The 21,116-nt window shown below is 41.6% G+C and overlaps 1 protein-coding gene across 4 annotated transcripts in view; it reads right to left on the bottom strand.

The window, feature by feature from the left end:
* LOC139561872 (protein phosphatase 3 catalytic subunit alpha-like) overlaps nucleotides 1-21,116 on the bottom strand; it is a 112,400-nt gene that overhangs the window by 41,774 nt on the left and 49,510 nt on the right. For all 4 annotated transcript variants that reach the window (XM_071379229.1, XM_071379231.1, XM_071379230.1 and 1 more), the window contains exons 2-6: nucleotides 13,918-14,118; nucleotides 4,223-4,347; nucleotides 3,949-4,060; nucleotides 3,454-3,599; nucleotides 2,186-2,325 (exon numbers count right to left, since the gene is read on the bottom strand). In XM_071379229.1, the coding sequence (XP_071235330.1) occupies nucleotides 2,186-2,325; nucleotides 3,454-3,599; nucleotides 3,949-4,060; nucleotides 4,223-4,347; nucleotides 13,918-14,118 (724 nt within the window). The remainder of the gene's footprint in view (nucleotides 1-2,185; nucleotides 2,326-3,453; nucleotides 3,600-3,948; nucleotides 4,061-4,222; nucleotides 4,348-13,917; nucleotides 14,119-21,116) is intronic.

Here is a 21,116-nt window from a genome sequence, read left to right as displayed (position 1 = left end):
TACCATACCCCGTTCAAAGGCACTTCAATCTTTTGTCTTGCCCATTCACCCTCTGAATGGCACACAAACACACTTCATCTACACTGATTGACGTGGATTGAACAAGTGACATCAATAAGGGATCATAGCTTTCACCTTGATTCACCAGGTCAGTCTATGTCATGGAAAGATGTGTTATACACTCAGTGTACATTCTTTATTCTTTATTGAATCCCCTTTAGCTGGTGCCTTAGAGACCACAAGTCTTCCCAGGGTCCAAAGAGCAAATATTGTGCTGGTATACTCCTCAAATAGGAGGACTTTGAAATAGGCCTGCATTATGGGTAAAGTCTCTACCAAAGATGATATGCAGTCTCTTTTCAAATTACATCAATTTACAAACTGGAAAAAAAATATAGATAGAGCTCTTTGGGTGTCTGAATGCACTCATGCACCTTTGAGGCTTCCCATGGATTTCCTAACTCTAGCCACTTAGTTTAGCATACGTGTGAAATGAACACAGAACCATTCAAAAAGGTTCAAATACCTTTTGACCTTGATACAACATATAATGCAATAATAATGTTTTTTTATTTTTATAATCTGCAAATCAGTGTGTAGCACACTCAAGGAGACACAACATTTGATTGCTTGTGCTGCTTAAGGCTGGCTTTACCACTGGCATGCCAGGGCCAAAGAGTGTTTATCCACCTGTAATGACTGGACACTAGAGCACTAGAAGACACATTTGGAGAGAACTGTGGCCCTGTTCATTATATTCAGGACAGAGTGAGCTCACTCCGTGCTTCTAGCCATTCCTTTGTTTGCTTTGCCTGCGACTGGGACCTTTTTAAGGGGAGTTAATATGTGTGCTCCATAAACACTTGCGACAGAGTAATGAGAGAGAAGCCAGTTTCTCTGGGACGATGACAAATGCAGGTTATACAGTGACTGTCATATCCACAGAAAGTGTGTATGTGTACTTACAGACAATAGAAAACAGACTGAGGGAGTTCGAAGGGGCAGCATACCACCCTGCATACCACTGCTGGCTTGCTTCTGAAGCTAAGCAGGGTTGGTCCTGGTCAGTCCCTGGATGGGAGACCAGGTGCTGCTGGAAGTGGTGTTGGAGGGCCAGTAGGAGGGCCAGTAGGAGGCACTCTTTCCTCTGGTCTAAACAAAGATCCCAATGCCCCAGGGCAGTGATTGGGGACACTGCTCTGTGTAGGGTGCTGTCTTTCGGATGGGACGTTAAACGGGTGTCCTGACTCTCTGAGGTCATTAAAGATCCCATGGCACTTATCGTAAGAGTAGGGGTGTTAACCCCGGTGTCCTGGCTAAATTCCCAATCTGGCCCTCAACCATCACGGTCACCTAATAATCCCCAGTTTACAATTGGCTCATTCATCCCCCTCCTCTCCCCTGTAACTATTCCCCAGGTCGTTGCTGCAAATGAGAACGTGTTCTCAGTCAACTTACATGGTAAAATAAATAAATGAAGATGAACATTTGGCAGAAGAACTTGGGTAGGAAGGATTTGGCAAAGGAAGGTTCAGTGATGCTTCAATGGTACTGGGATTCTGTTCTATTGGAATGGTTATATTACTGTAGAGCCCAGAGGTGTTGCACTAAGATCAATGTCAAGTCCGTTGTATGATACATCCACAATGGTAACAAAGGAGGATACGGCCAACTACACACACACCAGCATTTCTACATTGACGTGAAAATAGCATTCTTAAAGATGCAATGTGTAACTTTTTGGGTGACCGACCAAATTCACATAGAAATGTAAGTTATAGCTCGGTCATTCTCATTGAAAGCAAGTTTAAGAAGCGGTAGATCTGTTCTATGTGCGCTATTTCTAGGCTTCCTGGTCTTAAGTTTCGTTTTTTGCGTCTTTAACTTTTGGTTTTATAAACCAGCGTCAAACAGCTGGAAATACAATATTTCTGGTTATGGAAAATATGTTTCACAGCGGTTTAGATGGTACAATGATTCTCTACACTATAGTTGCTTGTTTTATCACATAAACTGAAATTAGGCGAACTATTCGAATTTTAGCAACCAGGAAATGGCGTAGCACTTCCTACATAGTGCAACCTTAATAATGTGCGCTGTAAAGTGCACATGAATAAATGAATACATTCACAGCCTTTTTCACACTACGCAGCTTGTGAAGGAGGCGATGCTGTTGATGGCCCACCTGTAGAAGTAGGAGCAGCCTCTCACTGTGTTGTGTGTGAAGTGCTCTTGGCTTTTCTCATTCCCAAAGTCTTCCAGGGGGTCCGACCACAGCAGGTCACACATGGGCCCGTACGCAGGTGGCTCTTTGAATCTGTCTAACTGCAAAGAGAGAGGGACACAGAGTTAGAAGAGACAGGGAAAGACAACGTCAAGCAGTCAGGAAAATGTCTAATCTATGAGGAAACTCAGTCAGTTTAGCTTCCTCAATGGGTTGGTGTTGATCAAGGGATACCTATGGAAAAGTGGTTGTTTTTGTCATTGTAAAAGACTTGAGCTGGATCTTGATTTAACAATTAGTCTTGCTACATTGAACTGTGGTTAAAATAAAAACTCTCGGTAGGGTCTCTGTTTTACAACGGTACATCATGTTTGAGTGAAAGACACCCACAACATGTGGACTGGATGACAATGTGTGTCTATTATGAGTAGAAAACATGAATAGGTATATTCAATCTTGACCATACTAATACTTCCTCCTCAGAAATGGGATGAAAAAGGTACAAATGGATGTGATCAGCCAAAAGCTCATGACAGTCATTCAGAGAAACCATATCGATTTCTCCAGAGAAAGTATACACTGTAGCATAATGGACACTTCAATAGTGCAGATTGGATTACAGAGACCCTCTGATTGCAGCCACAAAATCCAATTGTCGTTATTGAATTTGAGAGAAAGCAGGATCCGACTCTTCAACATTTTTAATCAGAGCGGTCCAGACTCTGCCCGAATGTAACTCTCCTGTTAGCTTGGGGCATCGTTTGAGAGCGAATTGAGAGAGAGGTAGTCCATGTTGTATTATTATTATCAAGGTCATTATTTTCAAAGGAAATATTTCAAGGGAAATGGTAAAGTCTTAATTTTCTTGAACAGCAAAATGGGGAAAGAAACAGTTTGCACAATGCTCTGTGTAAACATATCTGTATCCTAATTTAACTGCCTTTCACATGATAAATTCCATTAGAATAAAATCCATGTGAATGTTTGTTACAAGGGAAAATTGATTATCTTACTTATACTGAACACCCATTATGCTTTTAATGAAACCTCGTTAAAACCATACATGCAATATATTCATACAGCATAGAAACAGTACAATATCCAATGTATCCATGAATTTAATACTTTATCAACAGTAAAATAGGAGAATTCTGAATGATAGTGTAGCAGCTGAAATTACAAGCATATTGCATGGTCATGCAGGGAACGTGGTTCGGGAGGACACGTACTTTCCTGATGTCGTCAAGATTTGTGATTTCTGGGGACAGTCCTCCGTGTACGCACAGGAACTGCTGGTTCATAAGGGCGGCCAGAGGAAGGCAGTCGAAGGCGTCCATACACGCATCGTACACCCGCTCCGAATACTTAATTCTACCTGTCAAGGTGGAAATAGGGCAGGGAGTGAGTGTTGCCAGGCCAAACACCCCTAGTTCTTACACACTAGGGCAGTGTGCTGGGCCTGGGTCGGAAAGTATTTAAAAAGTGTCAGAAAACCTCCAAAGGACATAAAAATACTCCAGCATAATTTCACTCTGCCCTTGGTATTTTATTTAGACTCTGAACACAACAGCAATAGTTCTGACATATGTAAATACCTATCAAGGAGAGAGCAAATATCTGATTTCATACTATGCCAAGAAGCACTTTTCTGTGTGAACGCTTGAAAGTTAAGCGTCGGGTTGAATGTAAAATGCTTTAGAATGAAAAACTCAAACCATACTTACATTCTTGCTTAAATGTGAAATACTCTGTCAAATGTCTACATTCGTGGTTCCCACGAAGCAAAAATAGTGTTTTGGGGTATAGGATCTTTAAGGCCCACAAGTACAGCACACACTGAAAGAGAACAACAAAGAGATTGGGAATGAATTAGCATATTTTTTGAGAACATATTTTTATAATACAGTATAACCAACAGTATTTTCAGAGGTACAAATGCAAAAGCATCAACCATTTCCTTCTTTAACTTAATGTTCTTAGAACAGGCGAAACACTTACTTCGATACTGAAATATCCTCTGTCGACGTAGTCGCCCAGGAAAAGGTATCGAGTGCTAGCTGGTGACCCTCCTACTTCAAACAGCTTCATCAGGTCAAAGAACTGGCCATGGATGTCTCCGCAAACTACAGGAAACACACATTGGAGGAAATCAGAAACAACAAATCTTACAATTCTTCACTTCTATATGTGACCCGTTTCAGGAAGCTAGGCGTATGTTGCATGTCACTACTTCACAGGAGAGGTATTTGAACGTCTTTTGTTATTTATTTTGATCAAAATTAGTTTTTTAAACTTTCATGTGCCTTGTATTCCATCTGTAAATATGAATACAATTGTTCAATCCCGAGCCTAGTTGGTTTAGCCACAGAAAAAGACAACCTTCTCGCGAGGCATGGTTGGCTGAGATAATGGATGGGCTGGACATGCCGGGAGATGAGTTTGAATTGGTCTGCCATGTAGCATGCTTCTGTCTATAACGTGAGCTGCTCAGTATGTGGTGAAAATCATTTCTACAGCGGCTTTTTTGAACGATATAACGTTAGCCATCGAGAACTACAAACGTTTTGCTCCTTTTCTCAACAACATTGATGCCCTGAATTTAGCAGGCGCTATCGACAGAACAGTTGGAAAAAGTTGTGATGAGCTACCTTCTGCACACACCACGGTCAGTGTGAACCGGAGGTACTTGACACAACGCTGGTCAAACAAAACAGAGTTCAATGGTTCCAGTCTGCCATGAAGCATTCATCCATGTAAACGGGTAAGAGTCTAGCTACATTTTCAGATATGATACGTTTCTAATTTAGTTAGAAAGTTGTTTTCGTTGCAAATGAAAGCATACTGTTAGCTACTGTAGCTAGCAAACATTAGCTTTCTGGCTCGCTAGCTAACGTTACGTGTATGATCTGTGTCACAATAGTATTCTAATTATTCGTATCTAGCTAGCTAGATACATGTCTAAACAAAATACTTCACTTCCCCAGGTGATTACATGACCCATCAAGTTAGTCAGGTGTGTCTTGGGGTGATTACGGCCATCTATTTAATTTCATGAACATATGTACATGTATAGACAATAGTGACCCATCCACTTAGCTAGATGTGGCTGGGGGGTGGTTATAGCATTTTCACATGACCCATCAATTTAGACAAGTGTGTCTGGGTAAGCGTCATCTAAAAATTATAAAATATTTACAAAATATTTTTATCTGGACACTTTCTGTTTTTGATATTTCTACTATGCAAATATGCAAGTAACCATTTCACTGTACCGTTTACACCTTCTGTACCCTGTGCATGTGACAAACTTAGATTTTATTTGATATGGTGTGTGTTTACCACAGACAATAACATGAAGAACAACATGACCTGTACCAAAGTCAGATTAGGATATAGGCTAAAGTGTCCAAAGTTTTTGGAGTTTTTCCTTTTTGTAGGCTACTACTTTTACCACTTTTAGTCTTGAAATCTTTGGTTGTTTACTAAACTACTCACTCTGTTTAGCACATGGCCTCACGTGATTCCTTAAAGAGATGGGTGGGGCTAAGGCTTAAGAGGGTGTGAACGATGCTGAATGGGTGTAGACAAAGAAGAGCTCTCCAGTAGGTGTAAAAAATATTCAAGGCTCATTTTCTCAAAAGTGGGGTCACAAGATACTTTTCTAGCTCTGAGTCTGTATTTTTATCCAATGTAAAAAAAAAAAACTATTTAAAATGTTGCTACATAGGACCGAATCCAGGGGGTGGGTCACATATTCGAAACATTTGCTTCGTCCTCTTTAAAAGTGCAGTTTTCCTGTGCAGTAAAAATTCATAGGCTTTCTAATTACACTTATGTATACCCTTTGAGGGATTTTGTTTGTGGTATCATGATTCATGTACATGTTAAGAAGAATTACATGGACCCAGGACAAAAAGAGCGTTTTGGGCAAGTGTTCCTCCTAATACATAAACATCATAGTCACGTTTATCATTATCATAAGCCACTCTCTGATCCCAAGAGGGACAATAGCTTTTATTTACAGGGGCAATTATTAGTTCATATATACCCAGTTCCAATACACAATGCAACTACTTCTCTCACCTGACAAACAGAAAGGCTTCAATTCCAAGCATGTTTCATACAATTTTCCTAGAGAGGATTTGCAAGCGTGAAGTGTCTTCTGTTTCTGTACTGTATGTTGCCAGCCAATTGAACCTGAACCAACTGGTACAAAAAGGTGTTGTCTCGCCTGTATCCTTTCATAATACATGCATCATGCATAAAACATGAAAACCAAGCGACTTAGTGCTGCATTACAGTGAGCTCTGCTTTGACTAACCTGCGCCACCAATCAACATGACCTAACCTACTCTTATACTATATCTGACTTCATTTCTTAGCATTAAAAACATTTGAGTTTGCCAAACCCTCGACGTTGTGTCAAGTTCCTGTTTTTTTTTCTCTCGAGATAAATGCAACACCTTTACAGAATGTCTGTCGCGTTGGACCTTACTCAAATCAAGAAGGACCACTGTAACTGTGAAGGGAGATATAGCAAGACTACCTATCAACAAACAAACATCACAGTAAAAAAATACTCAGTATATGAGTAGTGTGGGACTCGTTCTTCAATAACCCAATAACCTTTTGAATTGGCCCTTTCACTCTTACAAGCACCACTGGAAAGAGCTGTACATTGATACCCCTTTGTTAGTGAGGGTATAATGTTAGTGAGAGTATAATGAGATAACATGACAAATGAATCAATAACGCTGTCATTCAGCCATAGCTCCTATCAACATTTACATTATGGAAGCGCCAACATTTCCCTCTTTCTCAGACTCCGGGTGGCATCTTTAATAGAATAAAATATGTCTGTCTCGCTATGACATGAGTCACTTCCCTGTGCTTTTTATTCATAGAATACTGACTGAAATCTATGAAAGGAACATCACTTGCACAGCCTATTATTATTAAGGAACAAAATCATGCTATTATGGAGGATTTTTTTTTATCCTAATGCCTGTTTAGATCTCAACTATAGAGTGTTGTTCTTGTCTGCAATTGTATGGTAACATGCAGTGTCGAAAAATGTACTGTACTCTCCCTCTCTCCACTCTTAATAACAGAGTGATGGGGCATTAACTTATTTAGTCCCGTTGGTCTACTTTACACTAATGTGACAACTTTGATGTTAATCACATCCCCACCTCACCCATCAATCAATCGCTCCAGTCAACAACCCAACATGACCCACACTGTGACTGGCCTGACTCAATCGCTCCAGTCAACAACCCAACATGACCCACACTGTGACTGGCCTGACTCAATCGCTCCAGTCAACAACCCAACATGACCCACACTGTGACTGGCCTGACTCAATCGCTCCATGATCACTCCATTCGCCACTCAGTCAAATAGGATTGGTTTTCCATTGCCCCTCTTACCACGTTCACCACTGCTCCCCGGAGAGCCAAGGAGCCACAGCCCACAGGGCCTTCCGATGTTTGTCACCCGCTGGCCACACACTGACAGCAAGCATGCTGGGACTGTGATTACGGAACCCAGACCAGCCAGGAACAACCCAGTCATTTCTTTGTAGACCCATTGCAGTGCAGTGGTCGGAGTGCAGAGTGTCATATCCAGCTGCCAGTCAACCTTCACGACCAGCCAATCATAGTTTATATTATCATACAAAGAATTCCCTGATTGGTTTTAACAAAAAAAATTATAATACTGTATTTATATTCTGAGTGTGTGTGCTATTCACAAACATTGGTCGATACTTCCCTCTCCATTTGTCTAACCTTACATTTCAGTGAGAAAATGCTAAACAACATGAACGTTCATGTTAACAATTGACACTGATATACAGTAGCAAAAGACAACGCCAGCCAACTACAGTACTCTGCCTGAAACACAGTTGCTATAGCACTGATATTAATTGGGTCCTTGGCAATGAATATCAAAACCATCCTCTGATTTGTTCGCATGTCTGTCTTTAAGCATGCAGCTAAAGATTTCGAGAGTAAGCCCGTAGAAATGTATCGACCACAGTTCCAATTATCATCTGTTGGAGAAAAGCCATTAGCTCGAGTTGCAAACCCCCTGAGGCACGAGGAAAAGAAGAGAGAATTTCTCCTCCGCATATGCATCGTAAACTCTCATTTTGTCATTTTGTCTTTGGAGAATACCCACTCTTTGCAAATGGTTTCATTTCTGGATTTAGACTTAAAGCATATGCATCGTAAACTCTCATTTTGTCTTTGGAGAATCCCCACTCTTTGCAAATGGTTTCATTTCTGGATTTAGACTTAAAGGGTTATCATTTCTAATGCGCTCCCTCAGAGTCAACAGTATGGTGTTACAAATGAGATTCAATTCACGCTGTCTGAGAAGCAGCTCACTGTGCAAAGTGGATGTTCAATCTCGCTTACTACAAAAATATAGATATTTGTAAGGCAGCATCGATCCCCTAATCATATGTCATTAAAGGAAATGATGGAATTATAGAAAGTGAAAATCCCTCTCGCTCATTGGTTTCTCAGCCAGCACTGTACGCCAAAGCTGACCATGATCACTATGGAAACCTCTCTTATTGGAATGGAAACAACCCTACAATGAAAGAATGTGTTCATACACTGGAGTAACTTTCAGAGGCTTTTCACACCAACTCAACTGTTAAATACAAAGGACTTTTCACATGGCTGCTAACCACAACATGCTAACACTTTGTGCCATAACAAGTTACGACTATTCAGTTTTATAATGTGTGATTTAAGATCAATCTCGTGACCAGGATTTAACTGCATGTTGTAAGCAATACTAACTGTAAATCAATGCAAGCAAAGTCTATACTTTGCGAAAACCTACAGGAAGGTACAGTAGCTCTCCAGGAACAGGGTTGGACACCCCTGGTCTATATGATAGCACATTTCTGGTCAATGAAGCATGAATGCATACCAGAACAAAACATCGTTCTGTCAAAAGCTGGGATGAACTCAATTAAAATGACTTACTCAACATCACACTGAAACGAGACATAAAAGGAGAAGAACAACAAACAATCCAAGAACACAAAGGGCATAGAGGGACATGATGAAGCAACAAAAGGTTACACTAAGCGCTCCAGTGCCGAGGATGTGCTCTCTGTGTGTGTGTGTGTGTGGGTGGATCTGAAGACCTCGACAAAGCCAACCTGTGTCGTTTTTTCTCTGTGATAACGCCATGGTGACAGAAGTGGCTGTGGGGTCACACTGGAATAGTCAGAGTGACCTAGGGGTCAAGGTGACGACCTGATGAATAGGCAGCCAGGCCACAGTGAGTTGTAGTCCCGTGTAGCTCAGTTGGTAGAGCATTGCGCGTGCAACGCCAAGGGTTGTGGGTTTGGTTCCCATGGGGGACCAGTATGAAAATATATGCACTCACTACTGTAAGTTGCTCTGGATAAGGGCATCTGCTAAATGCCTAAGATGTAAATGTTGTAGTCAGCTGGACACAATGGGTAGTAGGCAGTATTCATAGCAGATACAACGGCTTTCCTCTGGGCTTTGTTATTAGCACACACAGATGTGCACAGGCAATCACGACACACATATGAGATGAGCAGGTGGGAGTACATTATCTCAAGTGAGCTAGGATTTGTTCTCGCCAACCCGCGCGATAGAGAACAGCAACAGCAGTGTGTGTGTGGGTGGCTGACTTACGCAATCTAGTGTGGCTCAATAACCTACATAGGCCACTCCAGAGGCAAGCTCATTGAGTTGGTGAGATCCACCGGGGAAGGCAGACGGTGCAAAATCCTCTTTTGATTGAGCAGATCGGTAATACCTCGGAGATCAATGCCGAGTCTCTGGGAAGAGTTCCAGCCTGGAGTGAAGTAGTAGTGGATATGGAATGCAGCTCGCGATCTGTTCAGTATTCATGTGTTATATGTGAGAGACCGGGATGTGAAGGTCTGCTAGAGAAAAATGCTATTTTCTCTCGCTGGTTGTATAGTTAAGTCATTACTGCAATTTTTTTGCAATAGCAGAACATAGCCACAGGTTGATGTACTGAATGATACAGCAGAGAGCTGTGTCGGGAGCAGTTTGGGCCTGATGGACTAACAATGTGGCCTGGTTCCTCCATGAAAGCCCAGATGCCATCTGGCACAACCAGGAAGAGAGTGTGTGTGTTGTTTGTCTCAGGAGGGCCATTCAGCCAAGACACATCACATAGACGGAGGAGATGGTAGAATGAGGTGGAGAAAACGCAGCGTGTTTTGTTTGTACAGTATGAGTGAGAAAAAAAAGATCTATTCTTTCCAACAGAAAATGTGGCCTTGTGAGACTGTCAGTGTGTGTGTGTGTGGATGGGTGTTTGTGTGTGTGTATATGTGTGTATCATTGCCGTAGAATAGGACTGTTGAGTAGGAGAGGGGCGGGGGGTGGGTGTAGGAGTGGGAGTAGAAGTAGCTAATGTTAACCCCTACCTCTGACTCTACTATCCCCCAGGCAGATTCACAACCAACACACAACCAAGCCTTTTCACTCACTCTCCATTACACTTTAGAACCAATCACATACAACTGATTTCTCTGGAAGATAGCAATGATGAATTGCAGGTCCAGGCTTTTTTCTTTACTACGGAATGAGAGGTATTGCTTACACAATATGATCTGCAGAGAATGAGATACGGACCACACATACAGCATTATGGAGCTACCAAACTTATTCTCCAAGCATCATTTTTCGAAATAATGCAATTATGCAATACTCTCAGCTAGCACATAACGTTGTGAGAACCATATGTTTCTCAAAGCTTGGTGAGAGCGTGTTGTCCTATGGTTATTTTGCATACAACTTTCTGGGAATGGTGCAGGTAATGTTCTAGGAATGTTCTCCAACTGGTTGGACATTGGGAATGTTCTCAAATAGTTCAGAGAACACTAAGAAACAACGTTCTTCTGTGGGAATTTCAGTACTTCAGCATTACTTTTCATACAGGTTTCCTCAAATTGTTCTAAAAACATTAAGAAAACTTTCCATAAACAACACAAGAAAACTTTAGTAACGTTCAAATAACATTCAAAGAAAAACATATGCCTGTTCTCAGCATCAACATAACTTTTTATTCTCTATCTCGTTAAGTGTGTTCAGGCGTGTTGGCTGTGTCCATTAATTGGTCACACCTGATCTTAATGAGTACTTGTTTCCTTTGAAATGGGGTCTGTTTGAATAGACTAAAATGAACAGATTTGTATAAAAAAAAATAACATGGTATGTATACTACAGTAGCTCCATCTATGCAGTGCAATGGACTAATTCCATTGATAGAGAAAAGGTTAGGTTCGAATCTCACTGATGCCATGCCACAAGAAAAAATACATGTGTTTGCGTGATTGATGGATTCCATGTGTCCTATCGGTGCTGGAGTTCAAAACCATTAACCCAAACTCCAGAGTGGCGCAGTGGTCTAAGGCACTGCATCTCAGTGCACGAGGTGTCACTAAAGTCCCCGGTTCGAATCCAGGCTGTATCACATCCGGCTGTGATTGGGAGTCCCATAGTGTGGTGCACAATTGGCCCAGCTTTGGCCGGGGTAGGCTGTCATTGTAAATAAGAATTTGTTTTTAACTGACTTAGTTAAATAAAGGTTCACGTTTAAATGAAGAAAAAAACAAGCTAATAGTGTTATTAAAAGTCTTATTGGAACATGTTCTCAGAACATTATTTAATTACTTTTAAATAATCTAGTAATTTGGGGGTGGCGGTTAAGAGCGTAACTGAAAGGTGGCTGGTTCGAATCCCGAGCTGGCAAGGTAGAAAATCTGCCGTTCTGCCCTTCAGTAAGGTAGTTAACCCCCAACAACAACTGCTCCCCGGGCGCTGATGATGTGGATGTCGATTAAGGCAGCCCCCCGCACCTCTTTGATTCAGAGGGGTTGGGTTAAATGCAGAAGACGCATTTAGGTTGAATACATTCAGTTGTGCAACTGACTAGGTATTCCCCTTTCTCTCATTTCCATTGAAAAAACATTCTGTTTTACCGGTCAGGAAACTTATGGCTTCATTCCCAGAACCAATGGGAAACCAAAAACCTACGTCCCCACAACTTCCAAAGAACCAAATGTGCTAGCTGGGCAGTTTGCCATCTTTCCATTAGTTTAACATATAGTTACTGTTCAAAAAATTATGGTAATTGAAACTAAAAAAGCAAAGATGTTTAGACATTCAGAATAAAAAACCTTTTTAACACCCACATGTTTCAGAGAAAGAACAAAATTAATGAATTAATTCAAATAAACAACCACATCGACATGATTGCACCAACTTTGGTGGTATGACAAAACTAAAATAGAAACCATTTTGTCTTAAAACTTATGCTAACACATAGCAACCAGTGCCCTAACGCTCCCTTATTATATACTGTGAAGACTGCACATGGCTCTATGATTTGTGATCATGGCAGAGACAGTGGAGACATAATTTACAGCACATTGTGCAACACTCAGCCACAAATAGAGGGACAGCAGCACAGCACCTAGGCACCCTGCCATCTTCCATCATCACCTTAAGGCCATGGGTTGGAGTTCCATGGGTTTGAGTCTCATGTAAGGAGCCCAGTCAGCCATACCCAAGCTAATACCTAGGCTTTAGCTCAAGGGACTAAAAGATATTTGCTGTGCACAGTAGACACAGATTCAAACACAGTCAGTCACATTTGCATTAGCCAGGGCCAAACTGGAGAGCAATGACTTGGTTTCTAGTGTCGAGACTTTAGAGAGAAAGAGAGTCTCAAATGCTATATTTCCTTGTAAGCTGCACAACAGAGTCTGAAACAAAACATATAAAGGAGATTTCTCTTAGAACTCTTCATGGATGTGATCTATTGCCATTCGTTCCTAAGACTGGCCCCCTGCCTCTCATTAAGCCCCCATCAAAGAAGCTCATTAGGAAGTCTAATTGGGTTATGACTGAGACACTTGACTTAATGGCGAGAGAGAGAGAGAACAATACGTTTGCATAGGTTTGAATCGGACTAGTTCTTATCAAAGTGTCAGGAATCACACAAAAATGACAGCTCGCGTAAAAATGTAAGATTCAACTAAACCAGCAACCTTAAAAACTTGACCAAGGTTTAGTGCATCTACTAACGAATGGTTAGGAAGCGGATTACATTTCAATCCATTTCACTGGCTCACACAATATGTTATGTGACACGAAGAGAAAAATACTCTATTCACCTCTCCACGAGGGCAAATACGTCTATGTGTGTGTCAGAGTCATTTTCCTTTTCAAATCTATATGTACCAGAAGGGCATTTGAACAATTAGCATCGCCTTGGTTGGTCAGACTGTGTGAACCAGTTTAAAATGTCCCTCTGCCCTTTGCTTGTTACAGCGTTCTGGTGATGGGCAGCAGAGCCCACGCACGTCCTTCAAAGCCAGGCGGTGACTCACATACTCAGGGGAAGTGGGAAAAGTCAGAAGGTTGTATAAGGGCGCCCCAGACAGAGAGAGGGAGGGAGGGAGAAGTTCAAACAAACACGCATTGATGTATTTAGGCTACAGAATGACTTTGGGTATTGTACAATTTTGCCACCACACACAACCAGGTAAACTCCCCTCATAGGTAGAAACTTCTAGATTTCGGGATTAAGAAGTGTGTGTGTGCAGGCATTAGTTTGGTCTGTGTATATCTATGTCCGTGTGTGTTTTACTCACTAACCTGTCACGGGGGCCTCTATGTCCAGCAGGTTCTTCTCAGCCCTCAAGATGGCCGCTCCCTCTCCGATGAGCCTGAGGGCCACGCTCTCCTCCACGCGGCCCTCCTTGGTCAGGTGGCCTTTGAGCACGTCCACTTTGGGCTTCCCATCGCTGTCAAACACCTCCTTGGCTGTGAGTCGGTGACTTGGCGGGAACGGGACAGCTGAAGGAGAAGGAACAGGAGGAGAGTTAGTTCTTACAAACCCACAGGTACAAAAGCCCTCACACAGTAGAGAGTGAGGAGGAGAGACATGTCGGAGACTCTATGCTCCCAAGAGGACTAAGTCAAATAAGTCAAAACTACAGTTGAATCACTGAGCAAGTTGAAGTCTTTGGAGGAAATATCTTTGACACATATCTGTCCAGAGAAAAGGTGTAAAGGGAAATATGCACCTCTCATTGAATGCAACAAAACACATTTCTAGATTTGAACTAAATGTGTGAATACATCTACAGTGGGGAGAACAAGTATTTGATACACTGACAATTTTGCAGGTTTTCCTACTTACAAAGCATGTAGAGGTCTGTAATTTTTATCACAGGTACACTTCAACTGTGAGAGAAGGAATCTAAAACAAAAATCCAGAAAATCACATTGTATGATTTTTAATTAATTAATTTGCATTTTATTGCATGACATAAGTATTTGATACATCAGAAAAGCAGAACTGAATATTTGGTACAGAAACCTTAGTTTGCAATTACAGAGATCATACGTTTCCTGTAGTTCTTGACCAGGTTTGCACACACTGCAGCAGGGATTTTGGCCCACTCCTCCATACAGACCTTCTCCAGATCCTTCAGGTTTCGGGGCTGTCGCTGGGCAATACGGACTTTCGGCTCCCTCCAAAGATTTTCTATTGGGTTCAGGTCTGGAGACTGGCTAGGCCACTCCAGGACCTTGAGATGCTTCTTACGGAGCCACTCCTTAGTTGCCCTGGCTGTGTGTTTCGGGTCGTTGTCATGCTGGAAGACCCAGCCACGACCCATCTTCAATGCTCTTACTGAGGGAAGGAGGTTGTTGGTCAAGATCTCGCGATACATGGCCCCATCCATCCTCCCTTCAATACGGTGCAGTCGTCCTGTCCCCTTTGCAGAAAAGCATCCCCAAAGAATGATGTTTCCACCTCCATGCTTCACGGTTGGGATGGTGTTCTTGGGGTTGTACTCATCCTTCTATTCCTCCAAACACGGCGAGTGGAGTTTAGAGCAAAAAGCTCTATTTTTGTCTCATCAGACCACATGACCTTCTCCCATTCCTCCTCTGGATCATCCAGATGGTCATTGGCAAACTTCAGACGGGCCTGGACATGCGCTGGCTTGAGCAGGGGGACCTTGCGTGCGCTGCAGGATTTTAATCCATGACGGCGTAGTGTGTTACTAATGGTTTTCTTTGAGACTGTGGTCCCAGCTCTCTTCAGGTCATTGACCAGGTCCTGCCGTGTAGTTCTGGGCTGATCCCTCACATTCCTCATGATCATTGATGCCCCACGAGGTGAGATCTTGCATGGAGCCCCAGACCGAGGGTGATTGACCGTCATCTTGAACTTCTTCCATTTTCTAATAATTGTGCCAACAGTTGTTGCCTTCTCACCAAGCTGCTTGGCTATTGTCCTGTAGCCCATCCCAGCCTTGTACAGGTCTACAATTTATCCCTGATGTCCTTACACAGCTCTCTGGTCTTGGCCATTGTGGAGAGGTTGGAGTCTGTTTGATTGAGTGTGTGGACAGGTGTCTTTTATACAGGTAACGAGTTCAAACAGGTGCAGTTAATACAGGTAATGAGTGGAGAACAGGAGGGCTTCTTAAAGAAAAACTAACAGGTCTGTGAGAGCCGGAATTCTTACTGGTTGGTAGGTGATCAAATACTTATGTCATGCAATAAAATGCAAATTAATTACTTAAAAATCATACAATGTGATTTTCTGTATTTTTGTTTTAGATTCCGTCTCTCACAGTTGAAGTGTACCTATGATAAAAATGACAGACCTCTACATGCTTTGTAAGTAGGAAAACCTGCAAAATCGGCAGTGTATCAAATACTTGTTCTCCCCACTGTATATAGGATTTATTCAAATAGTAAACAAAGTTGCACTCTGATGTCAGCAATTATCAAACAGAAAACCAACTGCCGGTTTAGCATATACTAATGACGCCGTTGAAATGACAAGAATTATCACAGCTAATATTTGATAGCCTGTAGCTAGCAGAACTGTGTGTTACTGCTGCCGCCTACACCAAATCCTCTCAAATGCTCACTGTCCTGGCCTTACGGCCATCTTAATTATTGACTAATTACAGTCATCCACAACAATATCCTTCATTTGAGGAAAGCAGAACAGCAGAAACAAGGCATTCATTTCGGTGGAATTTGTTTCAATCATGACGCAGTCAAAGCTTTCCTGTTTCCACACAATGTAACAGCCATCCTATTATATAATACACAGTAATAGCCATCATATTATATAATACACAGTAATAGCCATCCTATTATATAATACACAGTAATAGCCACCCTATTATATAATACACAGTAACAGCCACCCTATTATATAATACACAGTAACAGCCACCCTATTATATAATACACAGTAATAGCCACCCTATTATATAATACACAGTAACAGCCATCCTATTATATAATACACAGTAATAGCCACCCTATTATATAATACACAGTAATAGCCACCCTATTATATAATACACAGTAATAGCCACCCTATTATATAATACACAGTAATAGCCACCCTATTATATAATACACAGTAATAGCCACCCTATTATATAATACACAGTAATAGCCACCCTATTATATAATACACAGTAATAGCCACCCTATTATATAATACACAGTAATAGCCACCCTATTATATAATACACAGTAATAGCCACCCTATTATATAATACACAGTAATAGCCATCCTTTTATATAATGCACAGTAATAGCCATCATATTATATAATACACAGTAATAGCCATCATATTATATAATACACAGTAATAGCCATCCTATTATATAATTCACAGTAATAGCATCCTATTATATAATGGCACAGTAATAGCCATCCTATTATATAATGGCACAGTAATAGCCATCCTATTATATAATGCACAGTAATAGCCATCATATTATATAATGCACAGTAATAGCCATCATATTATATAATGCACAGTAATAGCCATCCTATTATATAATACACAGTAATAGCCATAATATGATTTACACACAGCTGTACAATACAAAGAAGGTTCACCTCCCTGATAGTTCATTGCAAATTAGCCACCACGACTTTATGAAAATATGAAGTGGATTCACTAACTCAGCATTTTCACACCATCAGAAACGAGGAAATCGTCCTAATTAACATCCCAGAGCAGCATCACTGCTAACGACAGAGTAATGTGCTGTGCCATTAGCCATTACAGGACCAGCGTCATTGAGTGGAGAGGGGATCTCACAGACCGAGGCAATGATTTCACTTAGGTGACATCATCTGTAATCAGAAATCCAGCACACCTCCATGTCACACTGTAATGAATAAAATAATAGAAAAAGGTCATTATAATTATGGGGCTTAATTTCATCTACAAGGTATGCTGCCAAAACTACACAGATCTCCTGAAGTGTGCACTTGAACACTTCCCGTCATGGTGTAAACTCCCTCCAGCCAATGCTTACACCAATCCAAATTCTTTAAATCCATGACAAGGAAAGCGCAAGTGCACATTTTGGGAGAAGCGTGGAGTAAAGCCATAGAGTTCTACTTCACTTTCAATAGTCTCTCTCAACAGACATTCGTATGATACAAGAAAGCAGAGCTAGCTCGAGATTGCAAATATGGCTTGCAAAGTTAACCTTCTCTTTCAATACCTCACTCAGCTTCAATTCAGACACCCAACATGGATGATGACGGAAACAATTGACAAGTCAGCCAAACTATTCCTACCAAACAACTTCACATAGCCTACATCCCTGTACAGTGAACACTCATCTGTGTTGGTGTGCTTTAAACCCCAGCCAGTGCCCCAGATATGGTTACCAAAGGCCCCCTGGCTGGGTCACTTCTCAGCACCTGTTGTGCAACTCTAGACCCGAGCTTAAAATGACAGTCTGTCTTCATGCAGCCTCCCGTCTCTCATGTTGAGCTGTTGAACACAGGCTCCCCCCCAGCCTTCCACCACGTATGTCACACAGTGCTACTCATATCATCAGGGGTGGGGGAAGCCTCTGTATGCTGATTCCTGGGAACAGTGTGTGTGTGTGTGTGTGTGTGTGTGTGTGTGTGTGTGTGTGTGTGTGTGTGTGTGTGTGTGTGTGTGTGTGTGTGTGTGTGTGTGTGTGTGTGTGTGTGTGTGTGTGTGTACTCATCAGTGCAACTACACACAGAGCCTGATGTGTTGTCTCCAATCTTACAGGCATCTCATTACTGACACTCACTGTGTGTCAGGATATCGCTACATTCATTTGACATCACCAACATGCTGGGGTCGATGACAGTGACGAATTTCAGTGGTATTGAAAATATTCCATTCTTTCAAGTTTTACGCACACAAAGTGTGAATGTGCAAACAAAATGTAAGCAGAGCAAAGGCTTCTGGGTGAAGCTTGCACCTAAGGACCAATGTAAGTGTTCCAAACAGGAAAACACCTGTTGCCTACCTGGCAACGCTGAGTGAGCTAAATCAAGTGCTCCTAGTATTTTATTCCGTGCCTGTAGTAGGATGAGGTAAAGGGCATTCAGTATTGTTGGATACTCCTGGCTGCAAGTGATGCTCTCAGGTTGCTGATATCCAGTTGCTTAGCAGACTGTTGAACAATGTGTTATGCATGCGAGTGAATAAAAGAGAGTTAGCATAGACTACTAGTTGGCATATCTGTGTTGTTAATGTCATTTGAAAATGTGTAGGGTAGTTGGTTTGTTCATGTCATTTGAGAAGGTGTAGGGTAGTTGGTTTGTTCATGTCATTTGAGAAGGTGTAGGGTAGTTGGTTTGTTCATGTCATTTGAGAAGGTGTAGGGTAGTTGGTTTGTTCATGTCATTTGAGAAGGTGTAGGGTAGTTGGTTTGTTCATGTCATTTGAGAAGGTGTAGGGTAGTTGGTTTGTTCATGACATTTGAGAAGGTGTAGGGTAGTTGGTTTGTTCATGTCATTTGAGAAGGTGTAGGGTAGTTGGTTTGTTCATGACATTTGAGAAGGTGTAGGGTAGTTGGTTTGTTCATGTCATTTGAGAAGGTGTAGGGTAGTTGGTTTGTTCATGTCATTTGAGAAGGTGTAGGGTAGTTGGTTTGTTCATGTCATTTGAGAAGGTGTAGGGTAGTTGGTTTGTTCATGTCATTTGAGAAGGTGTAGGGTAGTTGGTTTGTTCATGTCATTTGAGAAGGTGTAGGGTAGTTGGTTTGTTCATGTCATTTGAGAAGGTGTAGGGTAGTTGGTTTGTTCATGTCATTTGAGAAGGTGTAGGGTACTTGATTTGTTCATGTCATTTGAGACGGTGTAGGGTAGTTGGTTTGTTCATGTCATTTGAGAAGGTGTAGGGTAGTTGGTTTGTTCATGTCATTTGAGAAGGTGTAGGGTAGTTGGTTTGTTCATGTCATTTGAGAAGGTGTAGGGTAGTTGGTTTGTTCATGCCGTTTGAGAAGGTGTAGGGTAGTTGGTTTGTTCATGTCATTTGAGAAGGTGTAGGGTAGTTGGTTTGTTCATGTCATTTGAGAAGGTGTTGGGTAGTTGGTTTGTTCATGTCATTTGAGAAGGTGTAGGGTAGTTGGTTTGTTCATGCCGTTTGAGAAGGTGTAGGGTAGTTGGTTTGTTCATGCCATTTGAGAAGGTGTAGGGTAGTTGGTTTGTTCATGCCGTTTGAGAAGGTGTAGGGTAGTTGGTTTGTTCATGCCATTTGAGAAGGTGTATGGTAGTTGGTTTGTTCATGCCATTTGAGAAGGTGTAGGGTAGTTGGTTTGTTCATGTCATTTGAGAAGGTGTAGGGTAGTTGGTTTGTTCATGTCATTTGAGAAGGTGTAGGGTAGTTGGTTTGTTCATGCCATTTGAGAAGGTGTAGGGTAGTTGGTTTGTTCATGTCATTTGAGAAGGTGTAGGCTAGTAGGTTTGTTCATGTCATTTGAGAAGGTGTAGGGTAGTTGGTTTGTTCATGTCATTTGAGAAGGTGTAGGCTAGTAGGTTTGTTCATGTCATTTGAGAAGGTGTAGGGTAGTTGGTTTGTTCATGTCATTTGAGAAGGTGTAGGGTAGTTGCTTTGTTCATGTCATTTGAGAAGGTGTAGGGTACTTGGTTTGTTCATGTCATTTGAGAAGGTGTAGGGTAGTTGGTTTGTTCATGCCATTTGAGAAGGTGTAGGGTAGTTGGTTTGTTCATGTCATTTGAGAAGGTGTAGGCTAGTAGGTTTGTTCATGTAATTTGAGAAGGTGTAGGGTAGTTGGTTTGTTCATGTCATTTGAGAAGGTGTAGGGTAGTTGGTTTGTTCATGTCATTTGAGAAGGTGTAGGGTAGTTGGTTTGTTCATGTCATTTGAGAAGGTGTAGGGTAGTTGTTTTGTTCATGTCATTTGAGAAGGTGTAGGGTAGTTGGTTTGTTCATGTCATTTGAGAAGGTGTAGGGTAGTTGGTTTGTTCATGTCATTTGAGAAGGTGTAGGGTAGTTGGTTTGTTCATGTCATTTGAGAAGGTGTAGGGTAGTTGGTTTGTTCATGTCATTTGAGAAGGTGTAGGCTAGTTGGTTTGTTCATGTCATTTGAGAAGGTGTAGGCTAGTAGGTTTGTTCATGTAATTTGAGAAGGTGTAGGGTAGTTGGTTTGTTCATGTCATTTGAGAAGGTGTAGGGTAGTTGGTTTGTTCATGTCATTTGAGAAGGTGTAGGGTAGTTGGTTTGTTCATGCCATTTGAGAAGGTGTAGGGTAGTTGGTTTGTTCATGTCATTTGAGAAGGTGTAGGGTAGTTGGTTTGTTCATGCCATTTGAGAAGGTGTAGGGTAGTTGGTTTGTTCATGTCATTTGAGAAGGTGTAGGGTAGTTGGTTTGTTCATGTCATTTGAGAAGGTGTAGGCTAGTAGGTTTGTTCATGTCATTTGAGAAGGTGTAGGGTAGTTGGTTTGTTCATGTCATTTGAGAAGGTGTAGGGTAGTTGGTTTGTTCATGCCATTTGAGAAGGTG

This window comes from Salvelinus alpinus, chromosome 31 (genome assembly GCF_045679555.1).
Source record: "Salvelinus alpinus chromosome 31, SLU_Salpinus.1, whole genome shotgun sequence".
Classification (NCBI taxonomy): domain Eukaryota; kingdom Metazoa; phylum Chordata; class Actinopteri; order Salmoniformes; family Salmonidae; genus Salvelinus; species Salvelinus alpinus.
The sequence above is the reverse complement of the archived record's forward strand: the minus strand, read 5'-3'. Positions and strand labels throughout refer to the sequence as shown.